This window comes from Eutrigla gurnardus (genome assembly GCF_963514095.1).
Source record: "Eutrigla gurnardus genome assembly, chromosome: 6".
NCBI classification, from domain to species: Eukaryota; Metazoa; Chordata; class Actinopteri; order Perciformes; family Triglidae; genus Eutrigla; species Eutrigla gurnardus.
Genome location: NC_139920.1, coordinates 17,615,131 through 17,638,033, shown reverse-complemented (window position 1 = coordinate 17,638,033; position 22,903 = coordinate 17,615,131). Strand labels below are relative to the sequence as shown.

The window sequence follows — 22,903 nt, the reverse complement described above, 5'->3', positions numbered from 1 at the left end:
TTGAATCACCATTTTGGCTTTGAGCACCACAAGCCAAAAGTTGCCTGGTTCCATGATATTCAAGAAAAGGCAGAAATAAAGTAAAGTAAAAATTTTTTTTTTTTTTTTTAAAACAGCATCGATTCAACGATTTTTTTTTTTGAGAGATAAGGTTCTTACAAGATGGCAAAGTAATGCTTTAGAAATCAGTTATAAGTCATTTATAACTTACAAGGTTTTGACCCCCCCTGTCTGGCTGTTTAGTTAATAAAGTAATCAATTAAATTATTAATACAAAAAGGGACAACTGTTTCTTATAAGTTTCTATGTAAATATTATTCAATTATTAACCATTGCCATTAGTTACTTTATGAACCCTTTAAAAGAGCACCTCAGTTCAGTGTTGCATTATTAGCAATTACATTATTTTCTTTATCCAAGCACCGTGAAATGCACATCTAAGTTGATGTGTTGTAGCGACACCTAGTGGTAATCTGTGCTGAGTACGAATCCAACGCAAAGCAAAAATAATTCAGGGAAAATTGTGGAAGATTGCTTTAAGGACAAAGGAGGCACCACTGAAAAACATCTCAACAGTATATTATTTTATTAGTTTCTGTAACCAAACCAAGAGAATGTAAATAAGACCGTACATATTTTAATACAGCGATGAAACCCCTGTACAAGTTCAACAAAAACAAAACAAAAAAACAAACAAAAAAAATCATTACCCTCCCTCCCTCATCTATACTCCAAAGCAAGGAATCTTCCCTCCCCTACCGCCCGGCTCGGGTGGACGTGAGGATGCCCCTCACCACCTCAGGGTGCATACTACTGTACATTTCTGGAGGACCCTCGTCGCCACAACCCCGAGATGAACGCAGTCTGGGTGGGACAGCCAGCGGAGGTGAGGCAGAGACAGAAAAACAGCATTGATTGCTCTCATCAGCAAAGACAACTAAACAAGTGTCCTTCTGCCCAAACACTTCTGAACTTGAGGCTTCTCGTTTCATCTTAATTCATTGTTCTCCATCCTGTTCTTGCCCCCCCCTCTCTTTATGAGGGTGGACACACACGCACACAGTTTTCTACTGTTTCAGCCATCAACTCCTCACTGTTTCTATCCTTCTAAATAGCCCTATCCTGCAGCTATACTCTAGCTAAGGGCACTGAAATCCATCAATTGCAGCAGGCCTGGGTGCTTTTACGGTGATGTGTGTATAGGTGTGTGTTTGTGCGACAGCAAGGATGGGCGCGAGGAAGCGGTGAAAACGGTGTGTGGCAGTTAGCTGTGTGTCGTGGATCATACATCCTCCGTGTAATCCCATAAAGTCTTATCAAAAACTCGTGATATCATAAAGGCTGTGACGCCGCGCTGCTTTAACCTTTGGCTAAATATACAGCAGAGTCCAACTTCGAGCTTCCCCTTCGGTTTAGACCACAAACGCACACCGGACACACCCATCCCAACATGTCAGTACTTCTCAGGCAGGGAGATGAGAGCAGAAGGCAGGAGCGAAGGCTCACAGGCAGACTCGTCGATAAATCAACCGTTAATTTCAAATCAACTGCTGTAAATTTTCACATTTCCGTTCCGGTAAAAACAAACAAAATGAAGAGACTTTCGGAATTCATGTCTGTGCGGTATTCGTGAATGAAACGTGAGTGTGTGGTAACGAGGTGCAGTGCCACGTGCGCACGTCGCTGGATTAGTTATGATGGGAGAGATTGGGCAACAGAAGTGTGCTTCACTAAAATGTCATCTCCTTAACAAGATTGATTCGACTACAAAAACAAAACCGATTCATTCGTTCGTTAACAAAACGGGTTTCTCCTATAATATGCGTGATCCTATTGGGGAAGAAAACAAAATTTAAAAAAAAGGAACAGAAATCAAGAGCTATAAAAAAAATGGCAAACTCAGCAGCAAATCTCATTTCAAATTTTCTCTTTTTCCAACTCTCCTCTGATCTACCGTCTCAGTAGATTTATATGGAACAACTTGTGCAGCCATTTTTAAATCGGCATCTAAACGCGATGGAAGAATCCAACTCAGGCGCCGCCACCTACAGTGGGACAAGACAGGGGAAGAAAGAAGAGGATTACATTTAGGCAGAACAGTGCCTCCCTCTTAGTAACCACTACCATCAACTCCTCCTCCTCCCCCACGCTGTCCCCCCCAGGGCTGATATGAGGTGGTGACTGAGTGAATGGGGATCGATTCTTCTCTCTTCCATCCATTCATATTGTCATCCGAAGAGGTTTTTCTGCCGCTCTTTACTTGCCCTCTTCTGGTTTGATGGCCTGTGGTTTTATGGGGCCAGTCCGTATGGGCTTGGGCACGGAGATGGGAGGTTTGTCGGAATCGGGGCGCTCGATCATCACTTGGTGGTTTGGGGCAGAGGCGTCTAGCGGGGGTTTCCCCCCCTGATCGAGCCGAGACACTTTGTTGACTTGCGGGGGTTTGAGTTGCTGCTGCTGCTGCTCTGAGAAGAACTTATGAGTGGACTGGAGCACTTCGGCCCGCTGCTTTGCCTGCGGAGTGACAGAGCAAAAATCTAAAATCAGCAAAACCCACTCATCACCGAAAGATTCTCTCATCATCCGACCGGCCAGTTAAAAAAAACAGAGCAGTTCACATAGGGAACCAGACCTTTAGGTCCTGTTCAGCCTTCAGAGCCGCCTGTGTGCCTCGGGGAGCAAGCGAGGGACCGGGAGGTCCGCGGGGAGGGTGCTGGCTGTGCTGTGGGTGCTGAGGTCGCGGATGGGGCATGAGACCGCCGCCCACGTTGGGGGTCATCGGAGGGCCCATAGGAGAGCGCTGGACTCCCCCGGCAAACGAGTTAACGTGAGGAGGTCGAACCAGAGGAGAGACGATGTTGGGCTGAGACAGAATCTGAAATGATGAGGAACATGAGACGGGTGAAGTTTAACCATATCAAACATATAAACAATCAAAAATAGCGGTGTTGCTGTCTGATCATTACTCTACCTGTGGGTTGAACTGGCCGGGGAAGTGCTGCGCCATCCTCATGCCAGCAGAGTTGGCCTGAAACTGCTTCTGGTACAGCATGCTGTTGATCTTACTGGACTGGCTGCTGGGAGACGTGGAGCTGGCCCTGCAGGCGGACGAGAAAACGTGTTTAGAGCACATCAAAATGACCAAAATGATGATGGTTCAACCACAAATTGATAGGTTGTTGACTTTGATCTCATACATATGCAAATGACAGGCAACGCTACAGAGTTGTGTTGGTGCCTCACAATGAAATTACTTTTCACCCGTCAACGAAAGCAAAACAATTCTCTATCCATCACCATGCATCACATCCTCAATTTTCTGTATTACTGCACATGGTTACTTTTTCATAGATTAATACAAGCAGTCAGATATATCTGGATTTCAATTTAATTTAGAAAATGCTTTAAAAAAAATCAGACTTCATTACAAAAACAGAACATCAATCCTTCTGCGTTGCATTATAAATGTGAGTTCACACCAAACCGACAAATTTGCAGATCTTTTAGCATCGCTCTTCTATTCTTGGTTGAAGACACTGCATCTCCGACAACACCACGGTTAAATTTCAGCCTGTTTGCACGTTTTAAACATTGTTGAAACAGAGCAGCTAATTTTGGTAATTAATGGGTGGTACCTGTAATGGCTGGTGGGTGTAGTGCTCCTGGCACCAATGGGAGGGGTTCCAGGCTTCACATCCATCCCACTGCCGAAGAGCTTCAGATCCATGTCCATCTGCAAAGCGCCAACACACAAATGTGTTACAACTCACACTTTTAAACAGTAAAAATCAGCCCGTTTGTGTTTCTGAGAGTGACGAGTACCTTGCTAGTGGGAGGCTGCATCATGCCGTGGTTGGGGCCCATGATGCCTCGGTACGGCTGGGAGACCGGGGGCTGTCGGTTGATGTTGGGGGGCTGGGCCTGGGGAGGAGTGGGAGGCAGCGCCAGGAGGGGCTGGCCTCCACCTGAACCAAAGTTTGACAGGGACAACTGGGAGCTGGTCAGAGGGACCGTCACCTGGAGAGAGAAAAAGATCACGGATTCTCACACACCACTGGAAATTTAACAAATTTGGGTTTTTAATAAAGATAAGCTACATAAAAAAAAAGGTTCATAAGCATTGTGTTTGCATGCAAGTTACCTGCTGCATTGCAGAACTGGGTGACTGAGTGTTGCTATAGTAGCTGCTCTGGCCATGTTGTTGCACCTGTCCTGAATACATGTTTGAATGCTGACTCATCCCCTGTCGAGCCTGAAGCAAAGACATATCAGATTGAATGTAAACATAATATACAAAATAAATTACACGCAGATGTAAAGATCATAGATGTAGAGTGGAAGAGTTCCTGTGAGCAGACAGCGTACCTGAAGCAGGTGTGTGTCAATGAGCTGGGAACCCCCCATGCCAGAGGGCTGGTTGAGCTGTGGCTCAAACAGAATGGGAATGTGCTGGGTGGAGGAGGCCTGCTGATAGGCCAGACTAGACTGAGGCTTGCCCAGGTCAGGTGGCTGAACGCCAGCATAGCTGTGCAGGGATGGTCCCGACAGCATCATGGAGGGCTGCGACAGGCTGCTCTGCATGAACGCCTGCTGGGACCTGGGGACGGATCAGGACACGGGATCAGATGGGAGAACAATGAAAGCTGTAGCAGAGAAGGGAACTCCTGTGCAGCGTTGTGTGTTACCTGTAAGGCTGCAGCGAGGAGCTGAACAGGTCCTGTGGCTGGGAGACTGGAGGACCAGCACTGAGTCCTAGCTGTGCCTGGTGCTGATGCTGGTGCTGGTGTTGATGTTGGTGTTGGTGTTGATGTTGATGTTGGTGTTGATGCTGATGCTGATGTTGGTGCTGATGTTGGTGCTGCGGCTGACCTTGCAATGGAGCGTAGATAGGGATGGGAATCTGCTGGACTGCCGTCGGCTATGAAAAGGTGGAGGAACACAGAGTGGAAGTTTTTACTTTGGAGCTGAGAGATGAAACCACGGCAACTTCCATATGATGTAAGCCTCGATGCAGCATCAACAAATATGACTGCTCGGAAAATGGCGATATGGCAAGGGGCACTGATTTTAATGCGACATGAATTTGGGGACTACTTTGCTGGGAGGAGAGCAGACGCCAGCTTCAGAGGCTGTAGTAACTAGAATTGAATCCCAACGTTAGCACCCGTCTTCAGACCGACCTTCAGCTAGCTAACTAAACAGCTGCTCAATGAGGAAAAATTAAACAACTTGATGTTTGATCTACACACAGATGACAGCTTAGGAGAGCACCTTGCTATCGCCAGATGATCAGTGATCAACACTAATTCACCAGATAATTTCCAGGACATAGAAAGAAGAGAACAGGCTTGTCCTATGCTGTGATTGTAATGCTACACGGTGGTTACTGAAAATTTTAAAAATACACGCTGTGGGGAGAGATGAGGAGGCAGACATTAACATTCTTTTAATTTATGATGTAGCTCAGTCCCAAACAGTCGATTCCATCATCCAACAAAAAACATGAATTAATTTGGTAAGAAATGTCAATATTAACATCAGCATTGATGTTTTCCCCCCCAAAGTATAGCAAGTTTATAGCTTAAATACATGTTCAAGTGTGCAACCAACAGAAACTCCTACCTGTGAGAGGCCGGGCTGAAAGCCTTGCTGCTGCGCCAGGGAGGGAGGTGCCAAGCGAGGGTGGGGGGTACTGAATAGGTGGCTAGTGTCCATGTAGAAGGCTGGAATCTGAGCTGCAGAACCTCAACAGAAAAGGATTTAAATATCAATGATAGCATAACATAGTGAACAGCTCTTGAAATATGAAAATGAAATATCAGAACAAAGTTTCTACTTAATATTCATTTATTTCAATGGTGCTAACGTGCAACATAACCAACATCTCACCTGCTGCAGACTGAGAGACGTACACCTGTGGGGTCTGCTGTTGCTGGGGCAGCAGGGTTGGCACACAGCCCAACTGAGAGAAGCTGCTGCTGCTACTGCTACTGCTGGAGGATGACAGACTTCCACCCTGCAGCTGCTGGGGCTTCACCTTACAGATGTTAGGGGGGTCAGAGGCTGTGGTGGTCTTGGTGCTGAGGGACGACGTTGTATAGGTCGCCGATCCTGCAGGGTGGAGATACACATGCGGTGAATACAAGGTATCATAATGGATACGACGGATGCACAAAGAGGGGAAATCCCAAAAACAAACAAACGCACCGTAAGCGCGTTTGTTGTCAGTGTGCAGTAGAATGTCAGCAGTTCTGAGGTAAACGAGGTATCAACACGCAATGCTGTTGGAGATATACAGCAGATACTAAAAACTGGGAGTGATGTTACCTGACAGCGAGGTGCTGGGGGTAACCGAAGCAACAGGGATCTGTGGCATGGAGGCTGAGGAGAAGGTGGAGTACGAGGATGTACCGGAGGTGATGGGGGAGGAAGAGGAAGTGACTGGGGCATTCTTCTCCAGACTCGGGGAGTTCTCCCACGCCTTACGAGCAGATTCCATCTGGAGGAGGAGACGGAAAGAAGTTTAGGTAATGTGTCACTGGAGCTTTTCTGAGAAGTACACTCCAGGCAACGTTACTTTCTCCGTGTACCTTTAGTGTTAGGTCAACGGTAGCAGGAGACACGGTGCTGAGGCTGGAGCTCTGCTGCAGGGTCTCTCGTCGAGGAATGGGCAATGAGTGGGGTAGCGCCACCTGAAATGCATTAAAAGAAATCACCCCGAAGCAATGTTTAATCTTTGGATTATGGCACAGACGTGATCAATTCAAATTAAAAAGTAATCTGAACAAAAAAAGGATGTGTACTCACATTTGCCACTAAGCTCTCTTCTATTTTGTTCACTCCTGTAGGAACACTGTCGGCCATTGAGGCGGAGGGAGTGGTGTAGTCGGTGACGGACTCCTGGGAGGCAAAGTCTTAAATTCAGTTTACACACAAACACGTTTCTTATTCATCCGTGTACAGGGCTCCGTGCATCAACACCTGGGAGGTTTGATGTAGGGCCTTACATTTTAAAAAAAATAAATAATATTTGTTCTTAAAAAAATATGTAAATTCAAATATCTTATGCATCAAGTCCATCACACTGTGTCCTGATAGGCCAGGAGTGATGCAGCACTGTAACTGCTGAACTTCTGTCGAACGCCCTGTTGCCAATTACGTTTTTCGGTTTCCACAATCCAATAATTCATTTTCATATTTGAATGCAGGTTTTTTTTTTTTTTTTTTTACTAGTCATGTATATATTTTTAAATTAATAACATTTGTGGCTGTGCGGTCACTGATGTACCTTAGAGATACTGTTGTACTCTGCTGAGGGGACAGTGATCATGCCCTCGATGTCTCCCAGCTCTGGTACTGCTGCGTCGCTGGTGGTAGGACTGGAGTCGGTGGCTCTACTGACGCCTCCTCCGGGGACTACTCCCTCCATCCCTCCATCGCCTTCTCCTCCACGAACGGCGTCTTTGGCCTTGCGGTTCTTTAAAGAGCGCTCTTTGCCGATGGGACCTGGCTTGTACTCCTTGGTTTCCACTGGTTCCATTTCAGGAAGCTGGAGAGATTATATCATTATGTTATATTTACATGATCACAAGCATGAATAGGAATCAGTGTTGTGCAAACAGCGAGTTTCCTCCACAGCAGAGTTACCTTCTGTGTTTTGATTGGGCCAGCTCGAGGTTGTTTCTGTCTCTGTTCTTTGGGAGCAGGTAGTTTGTTTTCAGAGACAGTTTCCAGCAATGCTGGAACTCCATCACTGTCGGTGCTGCCCGCAGATGACGGCGCTCCAAATTGAATACTGTCTATTGCCAATTCCACACTGCCCTCTGATCCAGGCTTCACATTCTGAAACGACACATTCGTGGTTTATCAGTACAAAAATGGATCACACAGGCTCAACAACAGAGGAGGCCGATGCAGTCAAGATACCTCAGAGGAGACAGTGCCAGTAAAGGAGGTAAGAGGTTTGTTCCAGGCACTCACAGAAGGTGGCTGAGGAGGGCTGATTGGACCAACTGGAATACACACAATACATATTTTAGACAAGAGCTTGATGATAAATTCCTGCATCACAACCAGATTAAGACATTTTTTTTTTTTTTTTTTTAAAACAACCGACTGCTCCACTCACGTTTCTTGACATCAGGAAGGACAGTGGAGCCCGCTACCTTGTTCTCCCACAGCTCTGTACCCAGGGTGCTGTGTGTCTGAGCAGGTGCGGGCAGTAGGCTCTTTGAGGTAAAGTCCACAGTGGCAGGGGGGATGGAGGACAGTGGAGCCACTGTTCCTTCCAGAGGAGTCTGGGGGGATGCAGCAGGCTGGGAGGGGGCAAGGTGAGGATGCTGGGGCGTAGAAATGGGGGGTTGCTGTTGGGCCTGAGGGGTGGGAGCTACAGGAGGCTGAGACTCTGAGGACTGTCGTTGCTGCTGCTGCTGATTTTGTGATGACTGCTTCTTAGCAAATCTTGGTGGCAGCTTTCCTCCGCCTCCTCTGCCCTTCTCACCAGAGCCCTTTTTACTCCAGTTCTGTAGGAGCAGCACAAGTACAGCATAGTGTCAAAAAGAGAATATATCAAATATTAGTATGGCTCATTATAATCAAAGTATTACTTTGCTGGTTTAGTTTATTTATAACTATGTGGTGTCCTCGTACCTGAGGTGTCTGCTCTTCCTTTTTCCGTTTCTCTTCATCCTGCAGGCGTTTTTGTTGCTTGCGGGAGACAACCTCTGTGAAGCCATCATCATTGGTGCTGGACTGTGGGTCCTCTGTGGTGGTGACCTCTGGGTGGTCATCAATGATCACAACACCTACATGATCCAGACATTTATGTTCAGTCTTCAGGTCAAGAGCAGCTAGAGCCAGGTAAAGGTTCCAGGGTTATCAGTAAAAAGCAGAGTGCGAGAGTATGAACGCGTTTACTTACTAGCATAGTTGTTGAGATCAAACTGGGAAAGAGCATTCTCTTTGGGCTTCTTAGCGGCCTGTTTGGCCTCATCTTTGCGACGGCTAGACTGGTCTTTTATAGGCCTCTGGGATGCTCCTCCAGCTGTTTGTGCTGTCCCATCGGGGGCTGTAGGGCTGCTCGTATCAGAGACGCATTTTGGGAGACAGGAAGAAAAATTGAGGCACAACAAGAAGCTACAAGACAGATTTTTATGTTTGAGAGAACAACAGTGCGGTGGTGAAGGAGGCCCGAGACACTTGGAATGTTAGTGTCATTTAATTTTGTAATAACGTGAGATTTGTGCATAAATTAGGCCTCTATTGTTTATTTTAGTACCATCCTTTGAAGTAGAAGGTGACAAGAAGAAGCCACTACACGGCAACAGTGTTGATGCACCAGATAGATGAAGGGAGAAAATGTTTTAATTGTTCTCTATCAAAAATGCCACCATCGAGGACAGTTAAGTCTAAAAATACCACCACACTGATGCAATTTTAAGCTATTTTTTTTACCCAAAACACTTTGGGTTACTGTACTAAAGTGTGCATTAATTGACCAGTGGAGGGTTCTTTAACAGTTCTTTAAGAGTTTTCAGCTGATTGACCATGACTGGTGACCAGCCGCTCTGATGCGTTCAAATGTAATCTTTTAAAATTTGCAACAATTAATTAGGAAGAATACTAGACAAAGGGTTTTATTGTGTGTGAATAAACCTGCAGTATTATCCTACCGCACATTGTTCATTTAGTCAAGTCCATTGTGCTAAGTGTTAATGTAAGCAGACGAACAAACACCTCATTGTTCAAACTCACCCTTTGCGGCCGGCTTTGGCACCTCCCCTTCTCTCCCCCTTTCCCCCTGCGTAGCTCCGGCCTGGTTTGGCGCCACTGTTGCCTCTACGGTTCGGTCTCTCTATAGGCCTCTGACTTGAGAAACTCCTCTTTGCTCCAGGAGCCCCATCCCGTTTTTGAGTCATCCCTCCATCAGAAGGGCTTTTATTGGGCGTCAAAGACCTCTGAGGCGGTGCAGGTGCTGGGGCACAGGCAGTGGCTGCTTCATTAGCGGCCTCCAATGCTCCTTTCCTTTCTTCTCGCTCTCTCCTTTCGTTGAAGTCGCTGCTTTCAGAGGCTGTTTCCCATTCCTCATTGGCTTGATCTGAAGAGTTCTGGTTGGACAAGTCGGGAGACTTGGTACCGACTGCAGTGATGGTGGGGCTGCCGGTCTCAGACAAGGGTGCTTCTATGGGAGAGGACAAGTCGGTTGCTGGCATAGTCGCTGCCACTTCCGCAGGCACAGTTGCAGGGGTTCCTGGAGCTCTAGACAGGGTAGGGGAGTGGGAAATTGGGGCAGGGGCAGAGCTTGGGACAGCAGGCACTGGGAGTAGAGGGACAGGGGGACTTGGGGCCATGTCTCCACTAGCTAACACTGCAGCTTCCCGCTCCTTCAAGCGCCTAAAGCGGGGTGGTTTATCTTGTCTGGGGGGTCGTGCTGGTCTGGACCGACGAGGCCGTTCTCTACTACTCTGAGGAGGCCCATCCCCAAATTTCTTGCTATCAGATTTAGGGGGCCGTCGGTCAGAGGCAGGATTGTCATATCTTGATGTGGACTCAGTGTCCTCAGGCCTGAATGTCTCCATGGGTTTGGAGGGCCACTGAGAACAGGACTCTCTTGCTCCTGGCCGTCTAAGAGGGCCTGAACGAGGGCCGCCGCGCTCCCTTGCTCCACCTCGTCGACTGTATAGTCCTCCTCTTCCTCGCCGAGAAGGCTCTCCTTTAGGAAGGAACCCTGGCCTGGGTCTGCCATCATCGTCCCCTCTGGGTCCAACCCTTTCCCCCATGTGAGGAGGTCCAAAGCCTGGCTTGTGGGGCACAGGTCGAGCATCCCCAGGGAGCTCTCGCCTCAATGGACGGCTAGGTTTGGTGCTAGGCTCGCGGTCAGAGGGTCCAGTATCACTAGCAGACTCTCTCCCACCTTCGCTTTCAGAATCTGTGTCTGATCCACGCCGGCGTCTACGTTTTGGTATAACCTCAAAGTCTGAGCTCTCGCTACGCGTTTCACTTTCTTCCCTGTTGCGAAAGGCAGCAGCACCGCCAGCAGACGGTAAATCAGAACGTGAACGGGGCTCTCTGTAATTGTACTCTGCTCGGCTTCGACCACGACCCCCCCTGCTTCGGCCACCGTAAGTGCCCCGGTAGCTCCGCCCTCTGGAGTAATACTCCCCTCGACCACGTCCTTTGAAATTCGAGTCCGCGGGCCACTCTCTCTCTCTGTCCTTGTCCATTTCCTTCTCCCGCTCACGTTCCCTCTCTCTCTCCTCTCGCCTGTAGGAACGTGGAGGTAGATTGGACTCTTTCCTGGAGGGAAGTTTTGGTTCTGGATGTTTGTCATTGCTGGGCAGTTTGTCCGCTTTCTCCTCCTGAGAGGAAGACGTTGGAGGCCCAGATGAAGGCTGGGAGTCTCTGACTCTCTGGTGGGCAGTTGGTGTTTCCTCAGCTTCAGCAGTTTCTCTCTTCACCTCCCCCTGAGGTCTGGAGCCCTCAGACACAACAGCAGCTGCAGAAGGAGCTTTGGATGGCTGGTCCTTTTTAGGCCGGTCTCCTCGTTCCCCTCTCTCATGACGCTTCTCTCGCTCTTCCCTTTGCTCTCTCTCTTCTTTCATGTCCCTCAGGACCGGTTTCTTTATTGGCCCAGACCTGCGGATGGGTCTCTCTCCTCCCGGTCCTTCTCTGCGTCCGGTCCCTGATCTTCCAGCCCAACGCAGCTCAGCTTTCTGCTTGTTAGAGGTTGGCAGAGGAAGCTTCTCTTGTTTGTGTAATCCATCAGCAGGAGGTGTAGCTCTGTTGCTAGTCACCACAGCTTGTGGGTAGAGTTCATTCTTATCATCAGCACGTTCTCCCGTGTCCTGTCGCTCTAGTGATTTGGTTCCCAGGGATAGCCCATCAAACCTGGGCTCATCCAGCTTGAGGGAGTGGCTGGAGCCCTGGGAGACACTCCTCTGGAGCATAGCCTGACCGAGGGCTTCTACCTCTTCCCCACTGGGTAAGCCTGGCTCCTCAGGATCAAAGGCTGAGACTACGGGGACCCTTTCTAGAGGCACGGACGCATCCTCTGGGCCCTGGGTAAATGCTGACAGGGACTCCGTAGGGTCCTGGAAGAAGTTACTTTTATGAGAGTCCAATGCACTGTGGTCCTGGGGATACATAGCTGGGAGACCTCTGTCCAGATCCAAACCAGAGTCCACCCTGTGGAGAAATTGTTATTGGGTATGGGTATGTGTATAAAATTAAAGATTTTTCTGATGTAATTTATTATTATTTTTTACCTCGGCTCCTTGACGTCATCCCGTCCTTTTGGAGGAGTTACAGATGGCAACGGCTCTGATTGTGGGTATGGGTCTGATCCCCATACCATCCGTGAGTCTGATGGCAGGCCATGGTCACGAATTGGTCGGGTTAAATGGTCAAAAGAGTCGGAGCTGGAACTGGAGTTGTCACCAGGCTCTCTGCGCACTATTTGCTTCGGAGGTATCCTCCCTGGAGGGGCCAAAACACAGTAACTTCAAAAAGGTTGGCTGGCACATCTGTCAGCTTGTTGGCACATTAATCAAACAGATACTTGTACATCAACCATTTTACTTATTAAACTCCCTACCAGGGTGAATGTTAGTTGGCATGTCCATGGGAGGACGTCCTGACATCATGCGGGGGTCCATGTAGGACTGCATCATGAGCCAGCGAGGATCAAACCCCATGGAGGCCAGGTGCTGGTGGTGGGGGCCCATGGGTTGATACATGGAGCGGTGCTGCTGCTGCTGCTGCTGTTGTTGTTGTTGTTGTTGTTGTTGCTGCTGCTGCTGCTGTTGTGGAGCTGGAACACCACCACCACTTGATGGGGACACGGAGCCCCCACTCTGATGTTGCTGTTGTTGCCATTGTTGTTGCTTCATCTGCTCCTACAGGACCAACGTGGAATAGCAACAAAGAAAAGTTAAGAAACAATAAAGCCAACTTGTTTTTAAATGGCTGCCTTTGTGGTACTGATGGGTCAATGTCACGTCTGTTTTTTCAGACAACACTGCTTTGAAATTGCCAACTAATATTACTAAATGCTCCAAGCAAATATGTTGCAGTATTACAGTAATGCTATTAGGTACACCTGTAATTCTAGTAACACTTCCCCTGCGTAAATGTCCAATTAATCTTTTCTTATGTAAACTTTGACAGAGTAAAATAACAATGTTAGTTATCAAGTCCCCCACTAACCCAGTAGTCGCTGACATGGCCACATATTCCTATTTACAAGCAACATCCCAACTGTTATTACCTACAAGAGCCAGATGGGGACATCATTACCTGCTGTCTGAGGAAACGAGGTGGTAAAGACTTTTGAAACTGTTTCGAATAGCCTGAGGTAAGAGAGGGACGCATAGCAGCTGCGGCTTCTCCTTCCAGCTGTGGTGGTGCCACAGGGACTTCCTCACCACTGGGGGTGTCCATGTGAGGCAGAGACAGGTGGGGCTCATCCACTGCAGGAAAAACAAAACCAATGGCAGTCAGTCGCAACCATACAATGATAATTTACGTTAAAAACACAAAAGGCGTCAAGCTGGCTCACCTCTGTTGTCCTCTATGTTGAAATAGTCTCGGATAGGCACTGTTGTCCGGTCCACCTGGTTCTCCTCCATAAGGGGGGCGACCTCAACCAAAGAACTCTCTTCCTCGCTCTGAGGCTCCGGAGGTACGGACACAGGTCTCTGGACGGGTGGGCTGGGCTGACGAGGCAGGTGAACCACCACCTCCTCCTCCTCCTCCTCCTCCACCTCCACCTCCACCACCACCACCACCTCCTCCTCCTCCTCCTCCTCCTTCTCTACCGGACTTGGTTCTACACTCTCTCGTTCTGGCTCCATCCTCTCCTCATCTTGTTCCACCGCGTCAGTTAGAGGAGCTTGCATGATTGGCGCCTGCGATTGCGAAACTGAGAGGGGAGGGACAGGACTGGATACAGGAGCAGGAGCTGATGTGGGCTCTTCCTCTTGGGCAGCTCCCGCATCATCTGTGGTGGTCTGAGGAAGGGCAGACTTGCCCTCAGTTGCCTGGCGGTGTTTCTCATTGAGACGTTTAAGTTTTTCAGCACAAGCAGCGAGCCGCTGTTCTTCCATCCGGCGCTCCTCTTCTTCTCGCCGTCGCCTCGCTCGTTCTACAGCTTCGGAAACTTCTTGAGGCTTCTTTCGCTTCTGTCGCCAGGCCTCGGGGTCCTCATCGGCACCAGGTGCTGCTGCAGCCTGTGGTTTGGTCACACGTTGGGCTCCACCAGTAACAGAACGACTACCGCCCTAGAGAAGCAAAATGAGTACAAATATAGACTTATGACCATGCTGTTAAAATAAACAGCACATACACAACAGAAGGCTATGCGTAATGCAAATGCAGCTTTACCTGGTAGTCCTGTGGAGCAGCTGACTTATTGTACTCCCCCATACTGCCAGGTGATGGTGCTCTGCAATCACCGTCGGTCCATGAGGTTTTATTGCCCCCACGTACCTCACTACCCTCCTTCCAGCCCTCCTGACCGTCTGGTGGCCGAGATCTTATACGCTCCACTTTACCCATCCACTCCCTGAAAATGATGTCAAAACAGTTCAGATATTTAGCTAACCTAAGCATTTAAATAAATAAATAACGTCTGAATCCTTGTATTCAGTATCAACTGTTTGGCACCTTCTCATTTGATTGCCATGTAAAAAATGATAATTTGATAAAACAAAATTATCAATACCAAAAAAAAAAAAAAAGCCTCCAAAAGTATATTTTCAGACACTAATAGAAAGAAAACTTTCTGCAGGGTAGAAAAAAAAAAATACATAGATGTATCGATATAGGTATAGTTGCACCACTACTTTGTGAAATTAATGTCAACATGGTAAATTGGCTGAATGAATTGGCTAAATAAAGAACCACACAGGTGTTTCCCCATAATACTGCAGCACAGAAGCTAACTTCTGAATTCAAGACAATGCAAAGTATTGAAAAGTTAAGATTAAAATACTCACCAGTTCTCTCTTTTTTCTTTAGCAGCTTGGTTCTCCTCGTCATCGCTGAAGTTTAGTTTCTCAGTGTAGTCCACCTCCATCTGAGCTCCTGGAGGGCACAAGAGACATGATTCTTAAGATGCTAGAACTGCCGTGAAATGACCCACCTCGACTGATTATCCTTAGACACTGGCGTGGCTACGAACCTGCCCAGCCCTCATCGGTATCAGTGTCCAAGTTGTCCAGCTCTTTAAGTTCTGTTGCACTGATGATAGAGGGTCTGTCTGGATCCTGGAGCCAGGCCTGAGGAGGACCCTGCTGGGGTCGTACTGGGCGAGGACCCCTGACCATCCAACACAGACAAAAGGAAAGGAAGGCTTGTTATGGCACCTGGTCTCATAAATTAAAAAGGAAATACCTCTATTCAACTATATACTAGGTACTAAGATATGAGGGATGTATCCTGGGTCTGACATTTGCCAAAAACAGGACTGGACACGTATAAGATTTATGATTACGGTGTGCTTATGTGTGATCTTATATTTGTCGTTTAGCAAACTTGTGTATAAAAGCTTTTTTCAACTGCCTTTAAAGAGAGTCATTGTTGCATTAATAATCAATTCCAGAATATATGGTGTTTGTGCAACGATACAATTAAAATAAACATCATAAATCTATGTTATGTTTCCTTCAACCCAAGTATCTTGGTCTCAGCCGTGAAGATGTGAACTCACTTTGCTCCTTCTTGTGGTACAGGGTATCTGAAGTTTCCCTGCCCTGGGCCAAAAGTCATTTGAGGATAGGCGTGGAACATCTAACAGACAAAGACAGCAATTATTACACAGGCTCAAGAAGAGATACCATCACTAGAGACGAGTTTGATGTGCCAACAAATATCAAATCGAGTCTTACGTAGGGTGGCATCATGCTTTTGAAAGCAGGGTCGAAGTGAGTTGGCACCCCAGCAGGAGGCTGCTGCCCCCCATTGAGTTTAGGCTGAGGGGGACCAGAGGGGGGCAACCTCTCCCTGACATCCCGCTTATCCCTCTGGACGTCGGTGGTTACGTTTCGTCCGGCCTCATCAGCTTCCCCTGGTGGCGTAGAGGTACCGAGGCCCGTACCTCCCTCCTCCGGAGCCCTGTTGTCCATCTCAGGGGAGCTGGGCGCAGGGTTCAAATTCCTGCCTCCACCCTCACGCCAACTGCCAACATCTAATACGAAAGGAGGAGGGGAGAGATTTATTGTTTTGCTTCAGTGCCTGAACACTAGGAAAACGGAAAGCAATCAGTGAGCACTTGATGTTTACGGTCATGAATATAGCCATACTTTGAGGTCTAAGGCTGGGGCCTGGTCCATAAGGCTCCTCTTCTTGACCGTCCCCTTTCTCTGGCTCACCAGCCGCCTGCAAGCTGGGAAACTCCTGGTGAAAGTGACTGCTTACACGGGGAGCACCTGTAGAATACAATGTATACAGTGAATACATGTAATACAGTGACTCACAGAAGCATCGCAAGGTCTAATCCTTAACCGAACATCACATTTAGTAAAGATCTATGGTCCATGCAAAGTGGTACGTTTGAGTGCTGCCAGCAAATGTAGCAGATCGTTTTCACAGCCTCCTACATAAATGCCAAGCAGTACCACAGCTGATCTGCGTTTTATGAGTACATTTCATGCTTGGGGAGCGAGCGAAAAGCAAATTTACCGTCTTGCTGCGTCGGCTTGCTGTTGGCCCAGGAGCGGCTGGCCACAACAGAAGGCTCTGGTGGCGGGAGCACTGCTGGTTTGGCCTGGGGTGGGGGTGTCTCCTGTTGCCTGTGACACAAAAAAACAGAACGGTTTTACTTTAGATTTGAAAGATGGACTACAGACTCCTCTCAATCAGGCCGTGGTTACACTGTTTTGTCAATTCAACTTTTGTGATAGGATGCGAGAGCCTGGAAACGACTTGGCAGTTCAAGCACCGAGCATAGTCAGATGACTGTTTGGGTGGTGCTTTGTTTGTTTGTTTACACGCTACACATTCACATACATATGTGCACATAAGTTAATAAATGTACCTCTCCTCCCCTCCCTCAGGTCGAGATGCCCATCCACTACCGTCTTTGGGGACGATGTTGACGTTGGGGTCGTTTCCCTTGTTCTCTGCTTTCAGGCTGGGCAGGTTGGCCGGAGGGGGCATGCGCCGACTGGCAGCAACCTTGCCCAAACTTTGGAGCCCATGTCTGGCAGCCACTGGGATGAAGAAACATTTAACACACGGGAGAGCAGCAAGATTAGCGGTTTCAAGTAGGTCTGGGAAAGCAATTCAACCATATCCTCCTAACCCTTAGAGCTCCCTGGGCTTCTGACAAAAATGACTACCCAAAATGAAAGGAAACCATATCACATAATTTGAAAATTACATGCACCAAGGCTAATGTTAATAAAGGGAAGTGGTGCGAAGTCGCAAAGGATTTGGTAGAAGCGTTGCGTAGCGTTGTGTTTAGGTAAAAATTGTGGATGTGCAGGATGTTGCTTCCCGTTTACTTATTATTTGTTGCGATGGGTTTAAGATTATATCAAAGATCAACTGAACTCAAGATCAAAGCTATTCACATTTACTGTAAGTACACTCCATTCTAGTTATTGTGTAGTGTGCAAGACAAACAAGGAATAATAGTGGGGGCTTACCTGCAGTTTTCTGGGTTTCCAGAGACTTGCCCTTGTAGGTGTTGAAGAGGCTAAGGGTTGCATACTTTGTTTTGCCATCCTTTGCCTTGGTGCTTTGCCCTGACTTCTCGGACATTTCGCTTGAAACTCATTGAGTCTGGTCCGTTGGCCTTGCCCTCAGAACCAGCCTCCTGTAGACCAAGAGTGAGAAGAAAATATAATGGAAAAAAAAAAGTGAGGATGTTATTGGCTCTGGACATAAAAGCATAACAAAAACCTCTGTATTAGCCCACACTAATTACATGAGATTAATTAATGTTTTGGGGGCAGCAGACAGGCCCTTTATTTGACACTGCACACTAGAGACACTGGCCATCTCCAATGGCTAGCAAGAAGCACATGGTGGAAAGTGAATTAGAGTGAGCAGTACCATGGACAGAGATACAGCATGTTCGGGACTGCAGTGTCTTTCCCAAGTCACATAGGGGTCATTTATTATTAACTGAGCAGTGGCGGAACAGGGAGAGTGTTTGGGGGGGTGACAGCTCTGATGAGAGCAGGCTCCATCTGCAACTTCGCCTTGGAACAACCACTTAAAAGGAAATGTCATTAAAAAAACAATTCTCCAAAATTAATCACAAAGAAGCATAGAAAAAAAACGACTGAAGAAATTAGTTGACTAAGAGGAGGTAGTCCAAGCCATGACAATAAAACCCTGGTTGTAATTTGTTTTGTTCTTCATTAGAGGAATAGTGACGGTAGCTAATACAGCTCATTAGTAGTTACAAAAACACATTGTGTCCCCAGTTCAACAGACGCTTTAGACGATTATGTTTTGTGTCATTATTAAATAAGGAAAACATTAGGGTATTGTCTGATTTTAATCCTAAAATTTTAAAAAGAAAAATTATCACATTTGTGTGGCTTCACTTACATAAAATGTACTAAAAAAAGTGATATTGTAAGCACATAAGCATTCTAAAAAGGCATCAGGATTCATTACGATGTACCCTTGTGCATCAAATTGTTTTTGTGCCTCTGCAGCAGGTGTTGAAAGTAGCCATTAGGAATACGTAGAGCAAAGTGCAACTCTTCAAAATGACTAATGAAGCAATGGCACAGTGCAGGCTATACAGGCACTCTTAGCATTTTCTCCAACATTGTTCCAGTTCTGGTAGTTGCTGTTGAGCCCTGGAAGCCGAGGAATGATGACACTTTGATGCATTACCACAATTGAGGCTTTAGGCTTAAGTATCTGCAGAGACACTCTCCAGCGGTCTGAAAACAGTTCTTTCGGAAACACCAGAAAACATCGCCAGGCACAGACTACAAGAGATTTTCATCTTTGAAGAGGTGACAATACCTCATGTTTTAGCCTATTTTCTCTGGTCTCCTTCTTTTAAAACAACACACTGACCAAGTAGTCCTCTTCGACCTAAGCGCCGTCACACACTTGCCCGCTGAGCGTACTTCGGACAAATGCTTGTTGATTTGTGTGTACAGTGGGACAGTAATAACACATATGGATAAAGCATAACTGAAAACTGGGCTGAGTGTGCCTTCTAAATCACAGATCAGCAGACAAGAGTTGAAAGAGACAAATGAATACATCATCATCATCAATCAATGGTTCTAGTAAATTTTTTGCCATGTGCTATGCTGCTTGACAGGAGGTGTGGAGGGAAAATGATATAAATGTGGCAGGACCTCTTCATCACTTTCAAGTACTCTAAACTGCATCACTGCAGCAGGTCTGGCAAAAATAGTCTCTTGGCGATTGAGGGTGTTTGTCTGGGACACACACACACACACACACATTATATTAAACATGACTCATACAAACCAGAGGGTTTTTAATTGAAGAGTACGAAACTGGGTAGAGGTGTCAAAACTGAGCTAAAAAGACCTCAAGATTGGTTCCTGAGCATACAACGGCATCCCCGCTCCCCAGCCTCAATGAGCTCAGCCCAACCTCCAGCATGACCCTGCACCCCTGCAAATACTTCTGGATCACAGTCCACACGTCACGGGTAGCACTTTCACAATCCAACTATAAGACAAGGAATCTCTGACCGTCTGTCTGCCCTTTGCATATCGAAGCACGACTCATCCAATGTACTTCACGCTTTGTAGGTGTTTTGCTGATGACTCCATGGAGCGCTTTGTCAAATTTGGTGCAATTTAGACATACGACACATTCGGTCTTAATAAACTTTGAATAAACTGGCGAACAGCGCTGTGTGTAGCAGTGGGGACGGCACTCCAGTGCTCTGCAGACTTGAGCATGTGGTCTGCAGCGGGGCTCTCTCATTGACTGCAGTTCATCTTTGCTGCTGGATGAAGCTATCTTTTGCTTTGTAGGATTTAACCTACTTCCAGGTTCAACCTGCAGGTCAGCTCAGATGACTTACCTGTTCAGCGCCAAATCGTTTGTTGACAGTGGGATCATGGGACTGAACCGTCTAATGCAATAGTGAAGTCACAGAATGAGAAGTCATGTAGATGGCCTAAATGATGGGTGCTAAAAGGCTTGTATTTCATTGTACCCATTTGTTTGTATTGTGACAATGATTCCAGTGAAGAACTCTGGACCAAAATCTCTGCGGTGACAGCCAAAGTTACAATAATAATAATAATACTTAAGTTTGTCATTTTTATTATGCATACTGTGTGGATTGTGGAGACAAATATCAAGATGTATAGAAAATGTACTGTTGTATCCATTACTTGCACTGATTCGCACCCATTCTTTGATCAGGCTCAATGCAACGAGTTTCTAACAAAAAGAAAGGGGAAAACTGAGAATCTCCAACAACAGGCCATGAAAACCACAGAGATGGTCTCCCTTGGGAATCTCATTACGCATACAATAAATTGAAGGGTGGCTATGTTTTCAATAACGTGATGCTTAAATCTATAGACCCAATGGATATGTTAAACATTTATTGCAGAAAATGCAGATTTAAAATTCACACATGGGAACACATTAGTGGACTGACCAATGTAATCTATTGGTCAATCCACTAAAAGTTTATTGCGAAGAGATTGACATAGAAATCCCTCCCCTAAACTCATTGCTTGAACCTTCAGAAACATATTTTCATCTTTAACAATAGGTCTCTTTATCAGGCCTCGTCGTGGTCAGGCTAATCAATAACTACTACTCCAATCAATATATGCGAATGGCCTCCCTAAACTAGTCAAGACTAGTAAAACCCATGTCTCCTCATGGATGGACGCGTATATACATACTCACATATACACGTACACGGGCCTGTTAGTGATCCACCAGGTGGTTTCTACATCCACAAATAGTTTGAGAATCAATTGGAGACTTTCGCACCCCAAAATCCTGCCAAGCTCACGGAATAAAAAAGGGTTCCTTCAAGACCACATCTGTTGGATCTGCGAGATATCATGACTGAAAAAGGGAAAGCACGGTGCTAATCTGCACACGTCTGATGAAAATCGAAATGCTCAAATCCTCGCCAGCACATCCCGAAAAACCCAAATGACATAACAGCCACATTTATAATATAGTATATTAAGATATACACTGATGGATGCGAGTGCAGGCCACCCTCCTCCGTTAACCGACCCGCACTGGTGGGCTGGGTGGCTCACACCGGCAGGGAGCAGAGGCCCTCTTCTGCCCGGACCTCAACCAGACCGGGTCGCGCGAGAACACTTTTAAAAAAACGATAACGTTACAATCCACCCCAAATAACCCACAACCCGTTTTTGATGTGAAAACGTGGCGCTCCCTAAAGAGAGCAGGCCCCTCCATAGTTTCGTTTCTCATTAGTCGCCATCACATCCACTTCCAGCCCCGTTCAGTGGCCGGAGCATGCTAACCAGCTAGCATTTGTGTGTGAACACCCAACACATCCGCCGCTACGGGTAGAATACTACTTTCACAAAAATAAAATTCACCTTTGCATGACATGCAGACCCACCTGCCACCGCCGGTGCCTTCTTTGTCCGTTCGGTTGCTGCGCGGTCCCGACTTGAATTCCGAATTCGGCCTGGTTTGCGTCGGACGAATGTGTGTGTCTGGCCGGCGGATTACAAAAGCTGGCTAGCCTGCTAGCCCGGTTCGGCTAACGATGGTTAGCTACTTTGCTTCGTCGGCTGCCAACAAACCGCTCTCCCCACATGCAACGGCTACGGTCTATAATGTCGTCCGCGCCGCTCCGAGCCGCCAGCTCGTCCTTGTCCTGTTACTGTGGGAACCGGTGCGAGGTCGTCCCCGTGGTTCCGTATCTACCCACACCCGTTATCTCGTGTCAAACCGTTTTTTTCTTCTCCCTAGTTGTATGTGAGGCCCCGCTCGCGCCGCGGCCTGTCGCACAATCAAAGATGGCAGACTGTGGTTGCCAGATTTATCGTGTCATCCCCCCCTTTCCAGCCCGAACCCCCCTGTGCGAGGTGCTCAATCACACACATCTGTCGACCCATCAACAGCTCTCATTCAAAGACTTGTCCGCCACCAAGATTGTAAAAGCCTGCGTCTTTACAATGCTACTTGATGGCGTCCTGCACGAAACTGTACAGCTAACTTCCTTCAAATAAACACTTATATTTTACGCATTTGTTATAATGCACATTATAATATTGTTATTGTGTTTTTTCCATATGTTTATTGATGCACCAAACACCAAGGTGAATTCCTTGAATGGCCTACTTGACAGTAAACCTCATTCTGATTTAAACAAATAGATCTCATGGAATTGTAGATGGACATATATTTAACGCTATATTGCCAAATATGACACAATTTCCATGTTAATCTAATGCCTTTTTAGGCTCCTGGCTAACATTTGCATTTACATTTAGGATTGTGGTAATAATCAGTAGAAAGCAGAAACAGTACAAATAACAGGCTATTAAAACACCCAGTAGGCTAATTAAGCTGCAGATTAAAGTCACAGCTACTGTATGATCTGATAAAGAATACACAATAAACATTGACATATTATATCAAATTGTAAACAAAATAAAATGACTGAGATGTTGGCTGGAGTAATCATTTCAAGTATTATATGGTATGGTATTTTGGGCTGGGGTAGTGACTAGATTCATTTAAACAAGGCTGTCTTCAATGAAGCCAGTTGCCTTGACAATCACAGCTGAATAACAAAAAAAAAACATTCCCAAATACGTAAAATATTAGATATCCGTCAAGTGACATTCATGTCATAGGTATCGCCCAAACCTGGCAACCCAAACGTTAACGATTCACGCGTGGACGATTCTTCTTCCGGGGTCTACCGGCGGCT

The 22,903-nt window shown here is 46.8% G+C and overlaps 2 protein-coding genes across 3 annotated transcripts in view; one reads left to right on the top strand and one right to left on the bottom strand.

The window, feature by feature from the left end:
* Positions 1-22,903, top strand: part of prkaa2 (protein kinase, AMP-activated, alpha 2 catalytic subunit) — a 456,922-nt gene that overhangs the window by 386,931 nt on the left and 47,088 nt on the right. The gene's annotated exons all lie outside the window — the stretch shown is intronic.
* Positions 570-21,963, bottom strand: prrc2c (proline-rich coiled-coil 2C). Of its 2 annotated transcripts, none has more exons than XM_084010728.1 (35): positions 21,581-21,963; positions 17,646-17,815; positions 17,033-17,207; positions 16,678-16,787; positions 16,299-16,424; positions 15,885-16,183; positions 15,707-15,786; positions 15,179-15,315; positions 14,994-15,081; positions 14,380-14,560; positions 13,785-14,276; positions 13,556-13,742; positions 13,294-13,466; positions 12,593-12,893; positions 12,264-12,474; positions 9,754-12,183; positions 8,921-9,075; positions 8,650-8,804; positions 8,129-8,522; positions 7,927-8,012; positions 7,648-7,842; positions 7,289-7,549; positions 6,808-6,900; positions 6,591-6,692; positions 6,328-6,499; positions 5,890-6,111; positions 5,623-5,744; positions 4,686-4,918; positions 4,366-4,597; positions 4,142-4,252; positions 3,823-4,017; positions 3,636-3,733; positions 2,972-3,098; positions 2,633-2,875; positions 570-2,514 (listed from the first exon to the last, which is right to left on the bottom strand). In XM_084010728.1, the coding sequence occupies exons 2-35, from the start codon at positions 17,758-17,760 to the stop codon at positions 2,257-2,259; spliced, it is 8,559 nt and encodes a 2,852-aa protein (XP_083866854.1). In that variant the 5' UTR covers positions 17,761-17,815; positions 21,581-21,963; the 3' UTR covers positions 570-2,256. The 2 variants fall into 2 exon arrangements, with proteins under 2 accessions (XP_083866854.1, XP_083866855.1); XM_084010729.1 differs by having other exon boundaries at positions 5,623-5,735.

Bases quoted from the DNA above. Each gene is read 5' to 3' on its own strand.
- prrc2c (XM_084010728.1), bottom strand. From the start codon at position 17,760: ATGTCCGAGAAGTCAGGGCAAAGCACCAAGGCAAAGGATGGCAAAACA. The intron at 16,425-16,677 runs GTAAATTTGCTT...TGTATTCTACAG, and splicing joins CAAGCCGACGCAGCAAGACG to GTGCTCCCCGTGTAAGCAGT. The intron at 13,467-13,555 runs GTGAGCCAGCTT...TTTTTCCTGCAG, and splicing joins CAACATAGAGGACAACAGAG to TGGATGAGCCCCACCTGTCT.